Source organism: Aphelocoma coerulescens, chromosome 12, assembly GCF_041296385.1.
Source record: "Aphelocoma coerulescens isolate FSJ_1873_10779 chromosome 12, UR_Acoe_1.0, whole genome shotgun sequence".
Taxonomy (NCBI): Eukaryota; Metazoa; Chordata; class Aves; order Passeriformes; family Corvidae; genus Aphelocoma; species Aphelocoma coerulescens.
Genome location: NC_091026.1, coordinates 224147 through 236286, shown reverse-complemented (window position 1 = coordinate 236286; position 12140 = coordinate 224147). Strand labels below are relative to the sequence as shown.

The window sequence follows — 12140 nt, the reverse complement described above, 5'->3', positions numbered from 1 at the left end:
CACAGCTCTAAATCAAAACCACTGCTACCTGCTGACAGAGGCAGCCTGTCACTTCAGCTCGGGCATGGGGACCTGCTGCCTGATCTCACCCATCCTGCAGCCCAGCAAAGCAAGCTTCAGCCTCTGGCCTACAAACTCAAATTCCCTCCAAGCTCTCCACTCCTGGCCAGACACAGGCATGCCAGTAATGGCTAAATACAGCCTCAGCCCTTGAGAGCATGCAGCAGGGATCCACTGAGTAACCACACTGGTACCAACAGGCACCTACAACACATTGAGATAAGGGAAATGTTTGCAGCAGGAGCATGTGCAAAGACTTGAATCTGGCATGTTCTGAACACAAATACTGAACCACCTGCAATCCTCTAATAAATTTAAATTACAATTCCCTCACATATCAGGTAAAGATTAGACTAGCTAAAACTGTCTGCTTGTTTTTAGCCGCAAAGAGAGCACAGCTTCACAGCACACTGAGAAATCAAAATTGCTGCAAGCAGACACTACAGTACACCAGTGCAAATTACAAGTTGCTATAGCCCATATTCCATGCCTGAGCAAGTGTTGTCTCTCTGTCTTTGCACAAACCGAGGGTCACAGGGAAAGCTGAGGGCTGACATGAATTCACATCTGTATGTCTCCCTAAAAACTCCAGTGGAGACCTCTTGCCTTTGGCAGAAAGTGCCTTCGGCCAGATAATCTAAACTGTTTAACACGATTGCAAAAGCCTCAATCAAACAAACCATCATACTATTTTCCCCATTCCCAAGTAAGTGAAATGCAGTGGATGACCTCCCAAAAAGCTACTGGTGAGCTTCTTTCGCCACCATTCAGGCTGCTTTGCTCTTCTTCCTCCCTGAATGATCTAATCTTTGCAGAGGTCAATGCCTGGAAACTGCCTTTCAAGACTGTCTGGTCTGAAGAAAGAATGGTTTTTGTCCAACCCTGCCTATTTCATCTAATGCAACAGCAAGAGCTCATTATTTAGTGTGAAAGTATTGTCCTGTTTGTCTAGCACAAGAAAAATCATTCTATTTCCATGTGCGCAGGAAAGCCAGATTTAAAAATAGCTCCCTTGTCTCCTGACCAGAGACAGGAGATCTGACCCAGATTTATTGGCTGTTAGCAAGCTATGCATTTAGCTTACTCTTAGAACTTTTTTGTCAAATAAATGTGCATGCTTGCAAGCTGCAAGATTTAATCGGATGCGATGTGATCTCATATAACTGACCAAAGAGTGGGATTTTTCCACAGGAAAGAGAAGCTAAAGCTACTACATCCTTCCTAGATCAGATTTTTCTATTACTCATACAGAAAGTGATATTCATGTACTTTAAGACAGACGTACATTGCACGTGTTCTCTCTCACAGGTTTCACAGTTCCTCTAGCCTCTATAAAAGGTGAGCTGACCTACTGAAGAGTCTGAACCTTCCTTTGACCCTTATTGCTTCAGTGACTACGTGGCATCTTTCTTCATCCTCTGCCTTAAGAACAGCAGAGAAGAGGGGCTGGAATTCATGGGAATGTCTGACCAGGTGCTCAGCTGGACCAAGTCACACCTCCACCCAAAAAAAACCCATACAGTGATAATGATATATTAAAATGCTGGGTGGAGAACTCATGGCCCTAAAATCATACTGAGTGTTCATCTACCTGACAAACTCCTCAGCTTCTCAACCCAGAGTACATCGCCACTATGCAAAGCCTCCCATCCATCCTGCCCAGGAAAAAGACCATGATCTGAAAGTGATCTTGCCTGATCAAAAGGCCACAGACTGTCCTGTTCTGCTACTAGAGAGACTGTCTTCAGCCTTTTCACACTCTCAGCTCTGCCTCAGAAGGGTTCTGTAAGAGGCCCCTCCGAGCGGCACTGGTACTAGAAAGAGCAGGGATTCCTTCAGGACCAGTCTGAATCTGCCCTTGCCTGCTTGTCAAAAACACAACTACTGTCCTGCCAATACTGTCAGAAGCCTGCTCCTTAGCACCTGCTTTTTCTATTACACCCCAGCATACAAACAAAGGTGCATGTACTTTGACACTGAGAATTAAAACAGTTGAGAGAAAAACATCAGCTAGCTGATTCCCTCCTTTGTTCTAGGCACTGCACAGCAGCCTCCAGGTCACCAGGCAAAGGGTGATCTGTCAAGACAAGGTGTGCCATTGATATGGATTCTGGTACTCTGAACTCCATCAGTTCATGAAGCCATGGGTCAGTTTGAGCTCCCCACTGTAATCAACACACTCACACCTGATTTTACATGTTGTTATCATCATCAAGAGCCAAAGCTTAGTTTGCCCAAATTTATTACTAATTCTAGGTTTAGATTTAATTCTTAATGCAGTAAGTATTTCTAGGTATGATCATTCCCTCTTGCGTTATTCTTGGATAATGGAAAAAAATGATGCAGACACTTTGGAAGAAACAACAGTGCAGTCAGACAGGACAGCAACTCCTATATATTCTGTTGCTGTGGGCAGAAGAAAATCATAGAATCATTTATATTGGAAAAGACACTTAAGATCATCACCAACCATTAACCTAAAACTGTCAAGTCCATCAAAATCATCAATAAAACATCATCTTACCAACCCACAAACAGCCATTTTTATATTTGGAGCATGTCCAGCAGCTGACTTCCAGTCATGCTGCTCGGTCCAGATGTAACTTGTGTATTTTCACATTATTTTTAGCATTATTATTTTCCTTATACATGTCCGTATGCACAGTTCAAATCAGCTGTGAATCAAGAAGTATTTTCTACACTGCTGTGGGGTATTGTTTGAGCATTCCATCCGGGCCCAGAAGGCGCCAAAAAACCCACAGCTAATCAGTTCTGCAAGAGCCTTTAAGCTCAGACACTTTTCCATTAGAAGATAAGGGTTGCCACTGAATCCTTTAACAAGAAGAAATGGGGGAGGTGGAAGAACAAAGCACAAGACAACACTCACTCTGAAACCTTGCAAACCCACAGGTTTTGTGGGTTCATAAAGAAAAGGGCTTCATAAAGAAAAATGCAGCTCCAAGCAAAGGTGACTGGAATGTGGCAGTATCCAGAAAGAAAAATCACCTCCAGTTGCAGTGACACTGGGAGCAGACTGGAACTCTGCCGCTTAGCAGACTTTGAGAAGTGACCGGAATCCCTCACAGACACCATGCTACCTCTGAGGTGGGCAGCTTTTCTGTTAAGCTGGTCTCAAAGGTTGGGAAATATAGACAAAGGTTGTGTCTGTGTTTCTAGAACTGCTTCCCTGTCTAAGGACAAGGCTTGATTCCAATTCTGTTCCACAAAGTTAAAGGAGAAGTTGACTGGCCTGTTTGATCACTTGTGACAGTTTGCACCACAAATCTTCTCTGTCATACCCCAACCAGAGGCACCAGTGAATCCACCCACCTCCACAGAAGTAACTCACGTTACCTCATTGATTTTACCATCAAGTATTATCCACATATTTGTTACTATGGCCTAAAAATATTACATGAGACACTTGCGGCTGAGGTCACATGGAGGAATAAGTTGGGATTCAGATGTGGGCTCTTGGATAGCCTCCCCTCCTGGCAGGGGAGGCCAGTTGACTAGCTCAGGACTAGACAAGACTAGTCCCCAGTGCTTCAAAGGAAGGTGTAGGAAAGCTCAGAAGTAATAACTGCTGGCTGTTTAATCCATCCGTGTCTTACACTCTCGGTAGTTTAACCAGTCTGAATTTAAGCAACGGTTTGAGCTCTCAAAACAATCATTTCTGCACCAATGCCACAAAGACTTCTGCTGAGCTACAGATTTTATAAGTAATTAAACTCTTTAAGTAACTTCTCAGTGATTATTTCCCCTTAAAAATACACGGTTTCAGTAGTAAAACACTAAAAGGTCAAAGCTACTTTCAAGTATTATGTTAAGCAACTACATAAAAGTAAAAGCCATCACTTCATGAGAGAAAACACAAGACTATAAACTTTACTATCCCTCTCTTTGTGCATTTCAGTGTTTTGTTATAATCCCACACCTTCAGAAAATAGGGAGGAAAAAGGGATAAAAAGGGAAATTATGCCACAAATATTTTGCAGCAAGAAAATCTGCTCTGGGAATGAGGCAGAAAAAGTACATCCAAGGGTCTCTGTGCTTGGCCTAAACAGGTTTCTCTGCTTTTTAAGGCAGCAGTTCTGGAACTGGTACTGCTGGGCAGTACCCACAGCACCAGCATGGCCAAACATGCAGCCAAGTGTCTGTCAAATCACCTTTCAGCTCAAGAATCTTCCCCTTTTTTTGGTTACATAGCACCAGAAAATGTAACAAATCCCAGCTGCAGTGCACTATGCGCATCTTCACTCACCTCCTTCAGTTCCTGTGCAACAGAATTAAGGCGTTCATTCTCAGATTGTGTGTTGGCAAGGACATTTCTGATCTGCTTCAATTCTGTCTGCAACTCCATAACCTTCTTCATGTAGTATTCTTCTTTGGTAGCTGATTCTTGAATCAAGGTCTCCTCTCTGCTCTCTCCATCTGCTGCTACCTTCTTGTGGTTGGTATGGGCCTGTCCAAAAGCCTAGGACAGTCAGAAAACACATCTTTTATCAGTAAACCTATAATTCTGAGTAACTAACTTCAATTTTAAATAGTTGAAAACATTTACCCTCATATAGTTCTTTGAGGCAAAGGAACATAACCTTTTCCTACACCCTCCAGTTCTGGGGTCAGATTTCCAAATGCTACTAAGTGGCCAACACTGTACTCTTGAAAGTAAACCGGAGCACCCAAACAGTGTTTTGTGATGCAGAATGCTTAAGTAGAACCTCATATAAACCCTTGTGGGAGGAAACAACAATGTACTGACTCGACTCTGCTGTTAAAACAAGACTGGCTTTCAACCAGACAACTGCAAGATGACCAGGCACTGCTGCACACACATATTCTCTATAGTGGGGTCAGATTTGCTTTTGCAAAATCAGAATCACTGAGAACACATTTGGTATTAGCAGCCTGTTTCCTTTCCCAGGCTGGGAGCTCCCTGCAGCTGCTCCTGGCTGGAGAATACAGCCCCCTCCCCTGGGCTTGGCGACATCGGCAGGGCTGGTCCGGATCCAGGCTAAGCCAGTGGGGTCACGCTGGCTGAAGTAGGTCAGCGGACAATCCCCCAGCCAGCTCGAGACATCAATCCCCAGCAGTGTGCCAGCGAAGGCACTCAGAGGCAGGTCAGAAATCTAACCCACTCAGCACAGCCTACCTCTGGCTAGTCCTGAAATTGGCATTATTTTGCCTCCTCACATTTCTTTTTGGGGGTTTTCATTTTGCTTGAAACCCTTTCAGGTGATGGCCCTTGTGGTAGTGTTCTCCATGTGCCCCCAGCCCACACAGACACCCCAGCTGCTATGGTATGGAACAGCCTGTGGCTGTCACTGGCACATGTTGGAGAGCAGAGCTGGCCACTTCCAGCAGTTATATTTGTATATATCTACACTGCCTGGTAGATCGGCCATACTCAATGAGATTAAAAATGCGATCTTCACACTTGCACCACAATCCAACCCAAGGTGTATTTGGAGCTTTCAGGTGCCCTAGCATCTTTTTGGGATGCCAAAACATGGCAGAACATTAATATCAGGCCAAGTCAAGGACAGAGAAGCATCTCATGAAACTCCTTATCTAGTCATGCATTTTCAATTGATCATCTTTTGCCAGCTCTTCAGAAAAATACCGTCAGAGAAGAAAAAAAAATCTGCTTTGAAGAGAAACAGATTTCAGTGTTTTATTACTTCTGTGTATTACAGCAGGCACATTAATAACACAGAAACTACTGACTATACCAGGGCTGAAACAGCTGATCAAGTATGCTAGCTCTGCCTACAATTAAAGGCACCCAGATACTGCTCCTATCAGACTAAGCTTTTATCTCTGATAAGCAAGTCAGAGATACAGGAGACAAATATCCATTGCAGAAATTCTCACCAGATTCATCAAGATGACCTAAGGGAAATTAAAAAGCATCATATTTCAGACAGAAAGCACCATCTGCGCAAGTCCTTGTCAAATGAATTTCAACAAAGCAGCTTAAAAGCCTAATACCCAAGATCTCCATAAATGTTAAAGGGATAACCAAAAGCATGCCAGCTCCTCAAATAACTTATTACAGGAAAAAAGAATAGTGTAAGATCTACCTTTTATAGACCAGCATGAATGACAAATCTCTGGCACAGAGAAAGGGACAATGGGCATCTCTTTGCCCAGTGAAGTAGCACAATTTGCTCAGCTGCAGGATGCCAAAATAGCAAATGGAAGCTCAGGACACTTAAAGCCACAGCTGATCAGCCAGACCTCAGAGTCCAGGCATAATTCCATCAAGGAGCTCAGTAATGCCACTAAGGGAGGGATTCTTAAGAATAATGACTAATTTGCTTGTGAAAGTTCCAAGGCAGATGCTAGGCCTTGGGTTTCTTTAACATCTGGAAAGAAACTATCATCATTTTGCCCAAGTCACAATTGACAGCAAGTATTTAAACACAGAAACTGCCACAGAGGATGAGACTTATTTTTAATCCAATATCCTGTCTTCTACAGAGGCTAATGCCAGATGCTTCAGAGAAAGGTGCAACAAACCACATAATCTCCCCAAGCTGGGGATTGCCTTAAGCCTCGAAGGAGAATGCTTAATGTAAATTTGGAAGAGCTACTAACATTGAGTTACCCATGTAAACTACCCCTTTATTTTTCAGAGGTTTATGCATTTTTGGCCTCAGTAAAATCCTACAGCAATGAATTCTATATTTAAAATCTTACTCTTACATGACAGTTTTTCATCAGTTTACAGGTTTCCCACATTTCTGTATAAGAATGCGTATTTTTGTTCAGAGGCTTGAAGGTGTATTGTTAATTCCATGGTCCACTGTCAACCATTCACTATTTTTTGAGACATCAATCACAACTCTCTATTCTCTGGTGATGGCAAGGTGAAGTTCAGTAAGTTATCCCTACTTTTATGTGTGAGAGGTTTTTCCATTCACTTCAACAGTGAGGCTCCCATTTCAGAAACTGCCTTTTATTATGGCTTGTCCCAGCTGGCACGGTTGACCCAACCAAATCGGAACTGCACACACACACTAACAGAAACAAGAAACAAGCTCATGGTCACTCCTACCAAAGGAAGCTGCTGTTCTCTGTGGGCTACAGTTATTTCTGCACAGTAAGGCTATTATTTGCTTTCAGCCAGCATGCTTGTGAAGTGTCAGCAGAAACCCTGCCATTAGCTTGAGTATGACTGTTTGGAGTACAGAACTGTGAGTAAACGGACTCTGACACACACAGAACATGAGAAACCTCCTTAAGAGCCATGGTCATCAGGACAGGCAGCCTGGAACAATTCAAGCTGCATGCATTTAAAAGAGAACACTTGAAAAGCACTTCCGTTCTAACCAAGCTTTGTTATCTCTCTTGTATGTACTTAGAAACAACCTCAGACATCACTGTTACAAACCATTTTCATAATTCCTGCATAGAACAGGAAATGTAACTTTTAACAAAATTGTGCAAAATTACAGGGTAATGCAATTACCTGCCATAGCTACAGCCCAGACCTGTCTTAAATCAAGCTAGTAAAAAGAAAACTCACTTTTTACTGCTATGCATGAAACCCCTAAATCTTCATACATCCTGGAGTCCAGCACCTGCCCATCTACTTTTGCTTTAACATTATCTAAAACACAGAAGCAGAAGTCAAAGTTACCCTGTTCTTCCTCCTCTTCCAAAACCTCTATTTCCATCTACCAGGGAAGAAAACTATTCACAGTTGTATTGGAATGATAGGCTTTGGAATATCTCTTCACAAAATAGAAGTTTCTGATGTGAGGGCTGCAAAACACCATGTTCTGCTCAACAGCTGCCTCTAGGAATTACGAGGCACTAATGTTAAGGGATTATCAAAGTTCTTATCTCCCAGATTCCCAAGATCAGGGCAAAAGCAAAATCAAAGAGCTCATGAACCGAAATGCTGTCTTGCTATTTACTCAGCTGTACTTGTCAATGCATCTGAAAGCACTTTGCTGGACAAAGGTTACAATTTACTCACAACTATCTCTTCAGAAAGCTGCATGGAACACACATCAAAAGCCCTCCTTGGGTTTAACACCATCTGAAACCAACATAAATGAACCTCTAACACACAACCTCAAATTCTGTAACACGCAACCCCAAATTCTGTATAGCCATTTACCTCTGGACCAGGCAAACATGAAACGCTTCCCAGCTGGGGGCTCGCATTTATGTCATCTGAGGGCAGCAAGCTTAGAGAAGTGCACCAAATCATTTGGATGCTAATTTTTGGCTCTTGCTAATAACCTGCTGCCAAAGCCGCAAATCGACTGAAACCCTGACAGGTTTCCTTTGGTCAAGCTGCCATCCCCTACTAGACATGCCAGTCCATGAGGTCCTTCTCCTCTCTTATTTTAAATACACTAGGCAGCGTTTCCCAAAGGCCAATTATAACATGAAACCCACGGAAAATTTACCATAATTTGCTGGTGAAGGTTTACCAAGATTTGTACTGAAAATGCTATTAAATCAAATTTCATGTTTGCTGAATTACTTACATCAGCAGACTCAAGGCATGTAGAAAACACATGCCAGCATATTCTTAAATAGCCCAGAAAATATTGTTGCTAAATCAAGGAGATTATTACAAATTTAATCTTCAGACGATGATGTCTTAAATCTCAAGAATTCAAAGCTCTCCACAACATTTACAAATGGAAAAAAGGATCTGGACAGCAAATGGATGAGGCAGACTCATCCAAAAACTGCAATGTTATGCAAAATGGTCAAACCCAGCTCACTTCAAATGAAGCCCTGGATCAAACTACATTTAGACTGAGTTTAAAGTACTGATTTCCAAAAGACAGACTTAAGAAAAGGTGAAGCTTCCTCTAGGTTTGGTGATTACACAGATTCATCTATTTATGTTGCAGGAGGAACAAGATCTCAATCACACAGATGCAGATAGTTTTTTGCATGAAACCCAGCACACTGAAGGGTGCTTTCCTATAAAACTCCAAGCTTTGAGAAGAAAGTTTTTCCAATTCTGTGAAGTTTAGCATACTGCTAAGATATCAAGTTCTTAAAAAGATTGTTAAGATTTTAAACATGACCTTTTGAAAGTTCTTTATCACGGCGCAGCTGTTCACTGAATGCATGAAATGTGAAGAATCTCTGAAATACGCTTCTTGGAGAATTCCAAATGCTTCTCTCAGAACAGCTGCTGTGATATGGGAGATGCAAAGATTGATCTCAGTCATGCTCAAAAGCAAGATTCCAGGGCCTTCAGGAAAATCAGAACAGCTCTGCCTTATTAGCCTCTATGGTCTGTCACTCCTGACCTCTACTTAGCCCAAAAATCATCAAAATTATGCTGGTTATGGTTCCACATCTTCTGGGACTTCCTGAACTAGACTGCTAAAAACAAGACTAACACAAAATACTGGGATGCCACTATCAAATAAAACCCCCCAAGGTGATGGTGGAAAGGGCTTTTTCTGAACAAACCCAGTGTGATCTCAAACCCTCTACGAACCTCTGCAAAGAGCTGGTGTCCCTAAAGGCCTGTTGAGAGCTGACCAGAATCCAGGTGCTGGACAGGGATTGTTAGAGGCTCTGGAGGCTGCCCTGCACTATCTCTAGGGCACTACCTTCACTCTGTACCTATCTTCTTACACACATTGAACCACAGCAACTAGGGAAGGGCAAAAAAAAGTCTCATAGCTGCTTAAAGCAGATATACTGACAGGGAAAGTCACAGCCCACCTGCCCTGAGATGACACAGATGAAGAAACAGAGCAAGTAACATCTCCCTCATTCTCAGTCAAAATGACAGGGAGGTTCCCGTGCCATGCAGGAACACACCCAAGCAAGCAGAAAACAACACAAATATATCAGTGAAGGAGTTTCATAAGACAAATTGCTTAAAAATTCATTTGTCAAGTAAACCCAAGCTTGTGTTCTCCATTTAAAGAAGTAGGGAGGGGGCAGAGAGACACAATTGCTTATATATGAGCTGAAAAACTAAGGAAGAGGGAGGAAAATCTTAAAAGAGCACAGAACTCCACAATACAAATCAACTTCTGGACATTATTGATCCCCATGCTCATTTCTTCTCAAATGAAGCCTCCCTTGCCTGCGCATCTCCTCATTTCTTCCCATTTTCTAGGCTGCGCATCCAGCCACACGATGCTGAAATGTTAAGTAGCAGGGGCAGTCATTAGTAAATGCCACACTGGCCTTTTCTCTGCAGTGAAACACTGCTATATGATGGTAACCACCCTCAACAGATGAAGCAGCATGAGGCATTAACCCTTTCCTTCACTCAAACAATGATGTTTATGAGATGCTTCAGCCCTTCTTGCTATCTCAGTCACATTAACACGGCTGCTGCACCACCACAAGCAGACCAGAACACGGACACATTCCTCCAAGATGCATGTTAGGAAGAAGAGGAATTAGTTTCAAACTCATCGACAAGAAAAGCCAACATAAATACAGGAGAAAGGCAATAAAGGAGAGCTTGTCTGAAAAGAGTCCCTTGACTTTGAAAAGCAGAGTGATGCATGCATGCACTAGGAGAGCAGCACCATGTACATCCATCATCAGAGGAAACACACACAGGTGCCTACTCACCTTTGTGGTGAGGTTTGGGAGCACTCTAGCAGATGGGTTTATATTTCTTTTGTGCTGAAGATCAAGAAGGATTTGCAGAACTGCCCCTTTTAGAAGGCTACAATTAGCTACTCTCGCAGTAAAAAAATGGTTTACCCGTAAAAATTAAACAGAACCCAAGCCCCCAATAAAAAGAGGTGCCATTAATCAAGATGTCATTTTTTTAAAAACAAGGATAAAAGTCATGAGACTAAACATCAAGCAAGACACTTTCCTTCAGTTGCTCTCTACCGCTACTCAAGAGTGATTCAAGTCTTTTTTCTTTTCAGGAGGCTTTGTACTGATTAACAGAGATCAGCACTCATCCTCCCTTCCATCAGCTGCAGGCACCAAACTGTGATCAAGGTACACATGCTCTCTCCCTTTGGTGTCAAGGGAGCAAAGCCAGCCCTGCCAGGACTCATTACTGTCCACTCTGACTTCCAAGCAGTGGTCTTGGAAAGCTTGGAGTTAAAAGCCAAGGACATTCTTCACAAGGTATTTCATTCACCACTGTCATTCATCACTGCCATGAAAGACTGTGGGCATCGCACCCTCGCGGATGTGAATGCTGCTTTTGATGTGAATGCTACTTTTGTTTCAAAGCTCATGCTATAAATTAGCTAAATACATATCCTCCCAAAATGTAGTCTCTGTCACTCACAAACACATGTGACTACTGTACATTTACTGACGGTATGGAGCATTTCCTCATCCCCAATGTCCTGCTCTGGAGACAGTGGGCAGGACAGTGTCCCCATGGCCACCTCAAAACCTGCCGCTGCTTTCTTCATTAGTCACCTTCCCAGGAAAGCCACACGGCCAACAGCCCTCTCCACAGCCCTCCGGCAAGTACCAACCAGCAGCTACTCCAGCTGTTCTCAGTGACTGCAATGGGCACTCAGCCAAGGCTTGGGGTTCTGGTTTTAGCTGGGGTTTTTTTGTAATAAAAATTACTGTAACTGTAGCAGGGAAGGAGAATTAGAAAGGACCCGATCGCATTCTACTGAGTTTAAACCAGAGAGGAATGGAAGTTTTCGTGAGCATACATTTGTGCTTTCTTATAAATAAAGCAAAGGTGCACGTGAGAGCAGAAAGTTGAGGTGGAATGACACACAAGCCAAAAGAAAAAAGTACTCCTTTCAGGATAACTTTATGTCTGATGTGTTAAGGAAAAACATAAAACAAGCTATCCTGAGGCATCTTTCTCTGCTGTGCATCATAACAGATCAATGAACTGCTGCCAGCAACATCTACACAGCTCCAGATGAGACCTCAAAGGAAAGAAAGATGGAGATGTGCAGGAGAAGGAGTTAATGCTGCTGAACATCAGCATTAGGAGCTTGACAGCAGAGGAGGCTAGAAATTTCTACTTACAAGTGCAAAGGGTGCCCTTACCTGCCCATTGTGGTATCGAAACACAGCTCAAACTCACTCTTCCCAGAAGTCATGCTGCAGGAAATTTGATCATCAAT

The 12140-nt window shown here is 42.9% G+C and overlaps 1 protein-coding gene across 3 annotated transcripts in view; it reads right to left on the bottom strand.

Moving 5' to 3' along the window:
- Positions 1-12140, bottom strand: part of BICD2 (BICD cargo adaptor 2) — a 60137-nt gene that overhangs the window by 20379 nt on the left and 27618 nt on the right. For all 3 annotated transcript variants that reach the window (XR_011154625.1, XM_069027577.1, XM_069027578.1), the window contains exon 2: positions 4325-4537. Coding sequence is in view for 2 of the 3 variants with exons in the window: in XM_069027577.1 (XP_068883678.1) it covers positions 4325-4537 (213 nt within the window). In the remaining variant the exon portion in view is untranslated. The remainder of the gene's footprint in view (positions 1-4324; positions 4538-12140) is intronic.